General features: G+C 41.0%; 1 protein-coding gene and 1 pseudogene across 1 annotated transcript in view; both read right to left on the bottom strand.

Moving 5' to 3' along the window:
• The window catches only part of MRPL48 (mitochondrial ribosomal protein L48), a 62,672-nt gene extending 59,948 nt beyond the window's left edge, over window positions 1-2,724 (bottom strand). Inside the window, exon 1 of the mRNA XM_067751682.1 lies at window positions 2,659-2,724. Within this exon, the coding sequence (XP_067607783.1) occupies window positions 2,659-2,724 (66 nt within the window). The remainder of the gene's footprint in view (window positions 1-2,658) is intronic.
• Window positions 2,725-5,601: 2,877 nt separating this feature from the next.
• On the bottom strand, window positions 5,602-5,804 carry LOC137231318 (H/ACA ribonucleoprotein complex subunit 3 pseudogene; annotated as a pseudogene).
• Window positions 5,805-12,093: the final 6,289 nt, after the last annotated feature.

The raw sequence follows: 12,093 nt of genomic DNA, 5'->3' as shown, positions 1-12,093 counted from the left end.
GGAAGCAGCTTATATTCAGGGAAAGAAAATCATGCTGGGGTTCAAGAAACCTGTTTTCAAGTCCCAGCACTACCATTATGCGACCCCGAGCAAGTCACTTCTCTCCAGACTTCAATATCCAAAACTGTACAATAAGGATGATACCCTAGAAGCTCTAAGATCAAGGGAAAGGCCAAGTAAATAGGGCTACCCTCCAAAACTCCTGCCTTCTTCTTTAATTAGAACAGCTCCCTTTTAATCCATTATATGTATATACAATTCTGAAGGCCCTCCATCTCTAATGGTCTTGGATTCCATTATTCTGCCATACATAGGCAGTTCGTTATTCTTTCCACTTTATAGATGAGGAAACTAAAACTCAATCCAAGTGAACAGATTATTCTTCAAGTCTGGCTAAGAGGACCTTCCAACTCTATTGTGGGCCCTAGCCCCTTCTCAAATCTAGAACCACCCTCTCTTCCTGAATTCCAACTCTTCCTGAGACTGGACTGCTCAGCATTTCAGGGTCCTCCAGCAAGTGTATCCCTACCATGAAATGCTCAACAAATCTCTACCCTAAATCACTTGAGGTAACCCTGTTCCTTCCAAGCCAAAGAGGTAAATTCTTCTGAGTAAAACAGAAGTCACCCTTTGTTGATAATACTGTCATGATGTAAGAAGTGGTCACTGACCTCATGAAGGACTCCCCTACATGCACAGTCATATAGGCCTAGGGGAGTTACTATGCCACTTGACCTTTGCCATATCTTCTCCCCCAATTTTTCCGGATTATGATTCTTCAAAAGTTTCAAAACTTTCTTTAAAAAATGTTTATGCCATCTAATAATAACAGCAACACAGTGCTTTCTTTTTCCTGAAACACCTTCACAGACATTTTCTCAAATATTCTTCACCACAATCTTATAAAGAAAGTAAAGAGGGACTTACATCCTCATCACAAGATGAGGAAATTAAGACTCAGAGGATTGAAGTGACTTGCTCAACATCACACAGCTAGAAAGTGGACTCAGGTTTTAGCCTCCTAGCCCAATGCTCTTTTCATCCAGCCTCTACATCTCAACATTATCTCATTTGATCATTGTTACTTGGAGACCCACATTCAGGCCAATTTATCATTATTACAGGCCCCCTGAGCAGTCAGTCCCTTTACTCCCATGGAAAGTCCCATGGGAGGGAACAAAAGAGATCAAAACTTATTTCTCTCCTGTCAAGTAAATAAATAAGTGAATAAAATCATGGAAAACTCCCCCTTCTCTATCCTGCTTATCTGCCTAATTAGAAACTGTAGGGCAAGACAACATTTAGATAACTAGGAAAGCTCCTACCAGAAGTTGGGGCTGGAACACCTAACATATTTCTTGACCAGGCTGTGAAGAGTTGTTACAGCCATTTTAACACAGGAGAAAGATTGAGTACATCTAGTAAGAGGTGACATCTTAAATGTAAAGGACCCAACTTTTTTTTTTTTTTAATGTATGTGTTTATTTATTTGGCTGCATTGGGTCTTCGTTGCTGCATGCAGGCTTTCTCTAGTTGTGGCGAGTGGGGGCTACTCTTCGATGCAGTACAAGGGCTTCTCATTGCAGTGGCTTCTCTTGTTGTGGAGCCCGGGCTCTAGACATGAGGACTTCAGTAGTTGTGGCTCGCAGGTTCTAGAGCACAGGCTCAGTAGTTGTGGCGCAGGGGTTTGGTTGCTCTGCAACATGTGGGATCTTCCCGGACCAGGGATCGAATCCGTGTTCCCTGCATTGGCAGGCGGATTCTTAACCACTGCGCCACCAGGGAAGTCCGAAAAGACCCAACTTTTGAGAAGGCTCTGATTATTAGATACTCCTACGTTTGGTGAAAGTTTGGTTTTATTTCTTCAGAGATCCTTACCACCCCAAGATATTATGATTCTGAGTTTCTCAAGAGTGTAATACTCTAGAATCCTAAGACTGTAAAGTGTCTAAAGGCTCTAAAATCTTGTAATTCTTGTGGAACAACTTTACAAAGGGAAGATCAAGTTGTGGAGTAGCCAGTTCTTAGCTGTCTCTCCTTCTCTACCTGCCCCACCCCTAACCTGCTATTCACTTAAAACTCCAAGTATTTAATTGCCCATTGGAGAAATACAAAAATTATGGCACGTTCATCCATGGAATACTTTATACTATATATTCAATTAAAATGACGCAGAAAAATACTTACTTTGTAACAAAGAATACATGACTTTATATAGCATTACCCCAATTGTGTTAAAATAGATACACAGAAAAAAAAAAGGAAGAATGACAAAAATCAGTCATGATTATTTCTGGCCGGTGGGATATCAGCATTTTTCTTTTCATTATGCTTTCCCAAATTTCCTAAATTATGCATATATTTTTATAATCAGAAAAAAAATGTTTTAAGTTCAAATGTGTTAGGCCACACCTGGCGCCGCCAATTTATTGTTGGGATACAGAGATGAGTCATCTCAAAGACGAGGGAGGGGCCAGCTGGGCACTGACAAGGGCTGGCTTTGAAGGGGAGGGACAAGCACTGGATAGGGTGAGGGCTGATCAGCTCAGTTCGAGTTCAACCCGGAAGCGCTGACGGTAGCTCGCGACAGGGCAAAATCCAGCCACAAGAACTGGGAATAACGTGGCAACCACAATATGCGAGCAAGGCCCGTCTCACCCAGGACGCGCCGGCTGCCCGCTGGCCCACGCCCCTGGCGAGTTCCCGCCCCTTGCCTTTCCCCATTGGTCCGCTGAAGCTCATTTGGCTCCTAGTGCCCGCCCCTCTGGGGCGTACGAGAGGTGGTGCATCCCTCCCCCACTTCCGACAGGAGCAGCCATACTGAGTGTGGAGGGACCGAGACGGGCTGGGGGAGCACTTCGCTCTTTGGCCTCCGCTTTTATCCTCCCAGTGTTTCTCTTTAGTCTCGGGTTATCAGGACCCAGAGGAAAGGGCTGTTTGCCAGTTGGTAGCAGGGCGTTCGTGTGAAGTGCAGAGGTTTCCTTCACTGCCTCCAGTTCCCAGGAGGCCGGCGGGTTTTAGTTTTCAAAAGGAGATGTCATCACAAAACCTTTCCAAGGTCCTAATGCCCTGTGGTTAGGATCTCAGAACCACTTAAAATCAGATCCTTAGAGGTAGGGTGACCATATAATTTATTGTTAAAACTGGCACAGATTTGAAAGCCTAAGGTGATACTATTAATTACCATTGGCCCAACAGTCATATATGTGGACTGTTCTGGAATTTAGAGCCACCCTACTCCAGATCAAGTCTTAGGCCCAGGTTTTTGTTTGTGTGTGCGTGTGTGCACGTGCGCGCGCACGCTGAAACGTATGTACGGAACACTTCCATTTTAATCATTTTTATTTTTTTATTTTACTGTAGTTGATTTACAGGGTTATATTGGTTTCAGGTTTACAATGTAGTAATTCTATATTTTTATAGATTATTCTCCGTTTAAAGTTATAACATTGGCTCTACATTAGATGCTTGTATCTTATTCATTTTATATCTTCTACTTCGTGTCTCTTAATCCCCTTAACCTATCTTGTCCCTCCCCCACCCCTCTCCACAACGGTGACCACTAGTTTGTTCTCTATATCTGTGTCTGTTTCTGTTTCTTGTTATATTCATTTGCTTATGTTTTAGTTTCCACATATAAGTGAAAACACAGTATTTGATTTATTTCACTAAGCATAATACCCTCTAGCTCCAGCCATGTTGTTGCAAATCCTTCTTAATCATTTTTAAGTGGCATTAATTACATTCAGAGTGTAGTGCAACTGTCACCATTATCTGTTTCCAAAATTTTTTATCACCTAAAATAGAAACTCTACCATTTGGTAATAACTCCCCATTACCCCATTTCACCAGCCCCTGGTAGTCTCTTTGAATTTGCCTTTACTAGATAATTCACATAAGTGGAATCATGCAATATTTGTCCTTTTATGTCTGACTTACTTCCTCAGTATAATGTTTTCAAGTTTCATCCATATTGTAGCATGTATCAGTACTTCATTCCATTTTATGGCTGAATAAAATTCCATTGTATGGTTATATCACAATTTGTTTTTGCATTTATTAGCTAGCTGATGGACACTTGGGTTGTTTCTACCTTTTGGCTATTGCAAATAATGCTGCTATGAAAACTCCCGTACAAGTATTTTGTTTGATTCCCTGTTTTCAATTCTTTTGAGTATATACTTAGGAGTAGGGTTGTTGGGTCATATGGTAATTCTATGTTTTAACTTTTTGTTTTAACTTTTAACCTGTCATACTGTTTTCCACAGCAGCTGTACCATTTTACACTCCCATCAAAAACAGATAATGGGGGACTTCCATGGTGGTGCGGTGGTTAAGAATCCGCCTGCCAATGCATGGGCATGAGTTCAATCCCTGGTCCAGGAAGATCCCACATGCTTCTGAGCAACTAAGCCCCTGCGCCACAAGTAGTGAGCCCGCGTGCCACAACTACTGAAGCCCGAGCACCTAGAGCCCTGCTCTGCAACAAGAGAAGCCACCGCAACGAGAAACCCGCTTACCACAACGAAGATTGGCTCCCACTCGCTGCAACTAGAGAAAGCCTGCACACAGCAACAAGGACCTAATGCAGGCAAAAAATAAATAAAATTTTTTTTAAAAAATGGATAAGTGTTCCAATTTCTCTACATCCTCACAAAAACTTGTTATTTTCCATTTTTTATTTTATTTATTTATTTAACATAAATAAGCAGGATCAACAAGCAGGACCCTGGCTTACTTCAGGACATAAAGTTTATAGAACGGGTCTGTAATTCATGGCCTGGCATACCAAGATTTTAGAAATCTAAATCTTTACTGGCTGAGTTACATGAAGGGCTCCCTGTTCAGGCTAAGAGCCAAAATGTCAATTTCACTTAAATTTTTTTTCTACCAGTGTACATTAATAGAAATGCCCTTGCAAAATTTGACTTTAAAAAAAATTGGGCACATATGTCTGAAGTTTAAAATCATTTTATTCAACAAATATCTACAGAGAACTTTAGGTCTGTTACCATCTTTATTCTTATTTTGTTCATTAATTTGTAAAGTAAATATTATGAATTTCTCTTTCTCTGAGATTTACATGGTGCTTTCTATTGAGGCTTGAACGAGGCTAGTCCTTCCAGCATGTGTCCAAGTCAAGATGAAATGTGGCGTATATGTAGTGCCAATGCTTCCCCATCACATTCATTTCTGGATATCTTTAAGTAGCATATTTTTTTCCTTCAAGACTATAAGGTTTGGGATAGAGAGCAATTAGAAATCACAAGGATAGGAGTGATTTTTAGACCCTGTGCTAATTGGAGTAGGTGGTAATGTTGGTGGGGTCATATTATGTTCTTTTTTTCTTCAAATCATTTTAATAACCTGGCAGTGATTCAAAGTATAAGAAGATTCAAACGTCTTCCCTTTAAACGGAACATGATTGCCTCACAACATGATTGCCTCACAACAAGCATGATCCAAGGCAATCATGAGACTGGATTCCAAAGAGCAAGGGTCGTAGGAAAGCTTCAAGGCTCACAGATTGAAGAGCTTGGTTTCAGAAAGTCTCTTGAGGGCGAGCAGACAGCAGAAGAGACCTGAAATTTTAAGAGATCCTCAGAGGACGGGGTGCAATTGCTGGGTCATGAGCACCTTAAAGCATGCCTTGATGGTAATATGGTGTCAAGGGTATTTGTCGCCTGGGAGAACTGAGCAGGATGGGCCATGCAGGTCTGTTGTCTCATAGGGTCAAGCTTCTTCAGCGAATAGATCTGGTCTCCCTGCTCATTGAGATAATACTGGAGAAACATGACCACACCAAAGCCAGAGGGTCCAATTCCGTCTGCCCATATTATGTTGTGCTTTAAAAAAAATATGGAAGTTTTTACTTTGCAAATTAAAAAAAAAGAATCTGTCCAAAACAGAAGCTGCATTCACTAAGCAGTCAATTCTATAAGTGAAGAAATTGCCAATTAAAAACATTTTATTGGGCTTCCCTGGTGGTGCAGTGGTTGAGAGTACGCTTGCCGATGCAAGGGACATGGGTTCGTGCCCTGGTCCGGGAAGATCCCACATGCCGCGGAGCGGCTGGGCCCGTGGGCCTTGGCCACTGAGCCTGCGCGTCCGGAGCCTGTGCTCCGCAACGGGAGAGGCCACAACACTGAGAGGCCCACGAACCGCAAAAAAAAAATATATATATATATATATATATATTTATTTATTTATTTTGGCTGCACCATGTCTTAGCTGCAACACGCGGGATCTTCCTTGCAGCATGCAGGATCTTTAGTTGTGGCATACAGGCTATTAGTTCTGGCCTGCGGGCTTCTTTGGTTGCAGCATGAGGACACTTAATTGCGGCATGCATGTGGGATCTATTTTCCCGACAAGGGATCGAACCCAGGTCCCCTGTATTGGGAGCATGGAGTCTTACCCACTTGACCACCAGGGAAGTCCCAGAAATTGCCAATTATAATGTTCTCTCTTTCAAACCTTTCCACAAACCTTCCCACCCCTTGAGCCAATCTTCTACCAGAATTGCCTTTAAAAATAAACAGACCTGGGCTTCCCTGGTGGCGCAATGGTTGAGAGTCCGCCTGCCAATGCAGGGGACACGGGTTCGTGCCCTGGTCTGGGAAGATCCCACATGCCGCGGAGCGGCTGGGCCCATGAGCCATGGCCGCTGAGCCTGCGCGTCCGGAGCCTGCGCTCCGCAACGGGAGAGGCCACAACAGTGAGAGGCCCACGTACGGCAAAAATAAATAAATAAATAAATAAATAAACAGACCTGAAAGAAAAGTGTATCTAAATATGATTTTTGTACCTGCAGAGCATATCTCTTCTCAAGAACATATAAAAGGCATAATAATCTCCTTTGCTCCTTCCCAAATTTTCTGCAACTAGGAATTATAGTGAGTATTTTACTCTATCCTCTATAAAAATCAGAAAATCATAGTATGTGTTTTCTAGTTCAGTCTCTCTGTTGAGCATGTGAGATTGCTTGGTTCTAAACTTTGGATTAGGGCAGTCTCACTGCTAAAGAAAGAAACCCTTAGCCAGTCTGTGGGGCTGCAAGATCTGATTTCTTACTAGAGGTTACTCATAATTAGAGTTGCAAGATTTAGCAAACAAAAATAAGGATGCCCAGTTAAATTTGAATATAGAATTTAAAATTCTAATTTAATTTGGTATCCAGTATTTTATCTGGCAACCCAATCTAATTAATACACCAATATTATGCATTCATTATTTCAACTTAATATGTTTTTATTGAACACCCCTAGAGTAAAACACTGGGCTAGGTTTTGTAGGTCAAACCGAAGGTAAAATGTGTGTCCTCAAAGAATTTATAATATTGGAAGATATAAGGCAGAACACTGAAATTACATGTAAACAAACGAAAACTACATGTATAATAATGTTACTATATAGAGCTGCCTGTCAGTCTCTCTGTAGTTTGTTTCTTTGAATGTTGAGTATTGGTCCCTTTCAGGTATTTGTATTTGGAAGAACAGAGTCCTTCCCCTGTAGTAAAGCTCTGTCTTGGAATTAGCATGACTTTTGCCTGTTCATTACTACCAAAGCATAAATACCTGGTATTGAACAGGACTGTTCAATATTTTAACTGTCTATACAGCAAAGTGAAAAATTAGAAAGCTAGACACTTAAATGCTCTTTTTTCATTATAATTTCAAGCTTGCTTTATCTTAATTTGTGATTGATATTTAATCAGTAGTAGTTTGTTATACTTTGAACTTTTGGGTTTGCCTTCTGTTAAGAATTTAATGGAATTTAATGACTCTAAACAAACACTTAAGAAGATGGTACTTAAAGGAAGCCTATGACCCCTTTGCAATGGATGAATTGTTTTGCAATGTGAGTAATTTCATTCTCTAGTTTATGAGTTTGTAAGTAAAATGGGTTAATAGTTCAGATACTAATGTTAAGTTTTCTATCAAATAATACAAAAGGGATGTTATCCCAAGGGGAAAAGAGTAACATCTCTATATAAACATTTTTTTTGCATCTTTCCCTCCAAATGATAACTATTTATTGAGTTCTTTCTCTGTGCAGGCACTATGCTACATGCTTTACAGACATCATTTAATTTAATTCTGATGGAGAAACCAAGGCTAGAGAGGTTGGAGATGTGACCCAATATTTTTTTAGGATATCTGGTGATCTTGTAAACACTAACAACAGAAAGCACAACTGCATGCAACATTTTTCTTAAATGAAGAGTTTTAAAGCACTCAATTTTTAAAAGAGAGATCCAAGTTAAATACAAGGAAAAACTTCCTGATAATGAAGAACTGGAATGCAGAGAGTGGAGAGATTTTCTTCACTATATAGTATACTAAAGGATCAGTTGATGTTTATATGCTTAGAAGCCGATAGAGATGAATAAGCACTACAGATCTTCTCTGAGCTCAGTAATTATGGGAAAAGGACTTTGCCTGGAGACCAGAGAAGGGACTTGTATCGGAGGTGTATTGTTCCCTTTCCAGCTTCAGTCCTATGTCCACCTACTGTGGAAACTTGCATGGCAATTGCTACTTCTAAAACAATAAATAATAATTATCTACCTCTAGCTATTGGATTCTTACTTCAATGAAATATGTGTAAAACTAAATTCACTATCTTCCTGCCTTTCTTGACCTTGTATGCCCCACTTCTTTATTTGCTACCTTCTTTTTTCTTTCTTCTCTTCAGAACAAAATTCCTTAGATGAAAGAGTCTTCACTTCTTGCCTCCATTTCTTTTTTTTCCCTCCATTTCTTAGTCTCCCATTTCCTCTTAAACCCAAGTGTGGCTTCTCTCCTCCTCTCTCCATTGAAACTTCTTTGACTCAGGACAGTGACATTTTAAAAAAGGAAAACTTTATTGAAATATAATTTACATATGATAAAGTCACTCATTTTAAGTGGCTTAATTATAATTCAGTGATTTTTATTAAATTTACAACATTGTACAATCATCACCACAATCAAATCTGAAAACATTTCTATTGCCTTGAAAAGAGCCCTGTGCCCATTTGCAGTCACTCACCTTTTGAGAACAGATTCAATGAATGATTTTCAGTCCACAACTTACCTAACTGCTCTGAATACATTTGGCCCTACTGACCATACCTTTCCTTTTGAAACTTTCTCTTCCCTTCTTTCTGGCCATCACTTTCTCCTGGTTTCTCTCCTAACTTTTTTTTTTCTCTCCTAACTTTTTGATAATTCTTCACAGATTACTTTCCCTGCCAGGCTTTATTATTTTTAAAAATATTTATTTATTTATTTGGTTGCACCGGGTCTTAGTTGCGGCACGCGGGATCTTCCTTGCCGCGTGTGGGATCTTTGTCACGGTATGAGGGATCTGTTTCCCCGACCAGGGATTGAACCCCAACCCCCTGCATTGAGAGCGTGGAGTCTTAGGCACTGGACCACCTGGGAAGTCCCTGCCTTACTTAAAATTTATTTATTTATTTATTTACTTATTTATTTATATCTGCATTGGGTCTTTGTTGCTGCGTGCGGGCTTTCTCTAGTTGCGGTGAGTGGGGGCTACTCTTCGCTGCGGTGTGCGGGCTTCTCATCGCGGTGGCTTCTCTTGCTGCGGAGCACCAGCTCTAGGCACGCGGGCTTCAGTAGTTGTGGCATGCGGGCTCAGTAGTTGCGGCTCCTGGGCTCTAGAGCGCAGGCTCAGTCGTTGTGGCACACGGGCTTAGCTGCTCCATGGCATGTGGGATCTTCCCGGACCAGGGATCGAACCCGTGTCCCCTGCATTGGCAGGTGGATTCTTAACCACTGCGCCACCAGGGAAGTCCCCGTCCCTTACTTTAACTATTGCTGTTCCATTGAGTTCTGTCCTGGCCTTTCAGCCTACACCTACTTAAGTGATTACATTCATCTTCATGGCTACAACTGCCATCTGTAAGCCGATGACTCCAAAATTTCTATTTCCAGCTCAGACTCGTGCCCTGAGCTCCAGTCTGGTATAGTATAGTATAGTAAAACTACTTATCATCAACAGTGGTTCTTCTCTTGGGCTCTCGCTATAATAAAATGCAAACAGAAAACTCATCAAATTAGCAGTTGAATCCTGTTCCTCTTTGAGGAGGAAATTAAGATTCACCTATATTGTATTAAGTATCAAAGTGCTAGATGAAATATGAAATATACATATGATCGCTGAAGTCTATAGACAATAATATACTCTTCTTGTCAGATCTTGTAAGTAAAATAGAATTTTAATGTACCTGCAACTCTATTACTTCATTCTAGCTTAAATTTTTACATATGTGTCTCACCAGGTGATTGATATAAATTCAAGAGCAGGAACCAAATCTTTTTCTGCTTTGTCTTTCCAGTAAGAAAGCACAGTTCTTGATATAAAGTAGGTAAAAGTATTGTAGAATGAATAAATGAATGTATCAAGGCAGAACATACTTGAAACTGAACTGGTGTGTTAGTGTAGTGTACATTGGTGGTGGACTACCAAATGTCATTTTCCATCTTTTCTTCCTTATTACAAAACTGTAATTTTTTTGTAATAACCCATCTCCCTCCACATAGCAATACACTTTTGTATTTATCATAGAAATCCTATTTCTCATGCCAGTGACAGATATAGGATGGCTATATGAAGAAATTCTTGCCAGTAAGATGTAATGGGCAAAGAAGATATACAGATTGCCAACAAACTCATGAAAGAGTGCTCAACACCATTAATCATTAGAGAAATGCAAATCAAAACTACAATGAGATATCATCTCACACCAGTCAGAATGGCCATCATCAAAACATCTACAAACAGGGCTTCCCTGGTGGCGCAGTGGTTGAGAGTCTGCCTGCTGATGCAGGGGACGCGGGTTCGTGCCCCGGTGCGGGGTGCGGGAAGATCCCACATGCCGCGGAGCGGCTAGGTCCGTGAGCCATGGCCGCTGGGCCTGCGCGTCCGGAGGCTGTGCTCCGCAACGGGAGAGGCCACAACAGCAAGAGGCCCGCGTACCGAAAAAAAAAAAAAAAATCTACAAACAATAAATGCTGGAGAGGGTGTGGAGAAAAGGGAACCCTCTTGCCCTGTTGGTGGGAATGTAAATTGATACAGCCACTATGGAGAACAGTATGGAGGTTCCTTAAAAAACTAAAAATAGAACTACCATACAACCCAACAATCCCACTACTGGGCATATACCCATAGAAAACCATAATTCAAAAAGAGTCATGTACCACAATGTTCATTGCAGCTCTATTTACAATAGCCAGGACATGGAGGCAACCTAAGTGTCCATCAACAGATGAATGGTTAAAGAAGATGTGGCACATATATACAATGGAATATTACTCAGCTATAAAAAGAAATGAAATTGAGTTATTTGTAGTAAGGTGGATGGACCTAGATAGAGTCTGTCATACAGAGTGAAGTAAGTCAGAAAGAGAAAAACAAATACCGTATGCTAACACATATATATGGAATTTAAAAAAAACCAAAAAAATGGTCGTGAAGAACCTAGGGGCAGGACGGGAATAAAGACATAGACCTACCAGGGAATGGACTTGAGGACATGGGGAGGGGGAAGGGTAAGCTGGGACGAAGTGAGAGAGTGGCATGTACATATACACACTACCAAATGTAAAACCGATAGCTCGTGGGAAGCAGCCGCATAGCACAGGGAGATCAGCTCGGTACATTGTGACCATCTAGAGGGGTGGGATAGGGAGGGTGTCAGGGAGGGAGACGCAAGAGGGAAGACATATGGGGATATATCTATGTGTATAGCTGATTCACTTTGTTATAAAGCAGAAACCAACACACCATTGTAAAGCAATTATACTCCAATAAAGATGTTAAAAAAAAAAAGAAAGATGTAATGGAGAGTCTGCTGGGGAGATTCTGGGGAAAGTTTTTCAGTTATAAATAGAGATACATCGGGGAATTCCCTAGCTGTCCAGTGGTTAGGACTCTGCACTCTCACTGCCCAGGGCCCAGGTTCAATTCCTGGTCAGGGAACTAAGATCCCACAAGCCACACAGCAGGGCCAAAAAAGAAAAAAAAGAGTTGCAGCGAGGCATCTTCTTTCTTTGGACTTTATAGTGTCTAGAAGTGTCAACTTGA

Source organism: Pseudorca crassidens, chromosome 9 (genome assembly GCF_039906515.1).
Source record: "Pseudorca crassidens isolate mPseCra1 chromosome 9, mPseCra1.hap1, whole genome shotgun sequence".
NCBI lineage: Eukaryota > Metazoa > Chordata > Mammalia > Artiodactyla > Delphinidae > Pseudorca > Pseudorca crassidens.
Note: the sequence above shows the minus strand (reverse complement) of the source record. Positions and strands in the feature narration are given on the sequence as shown.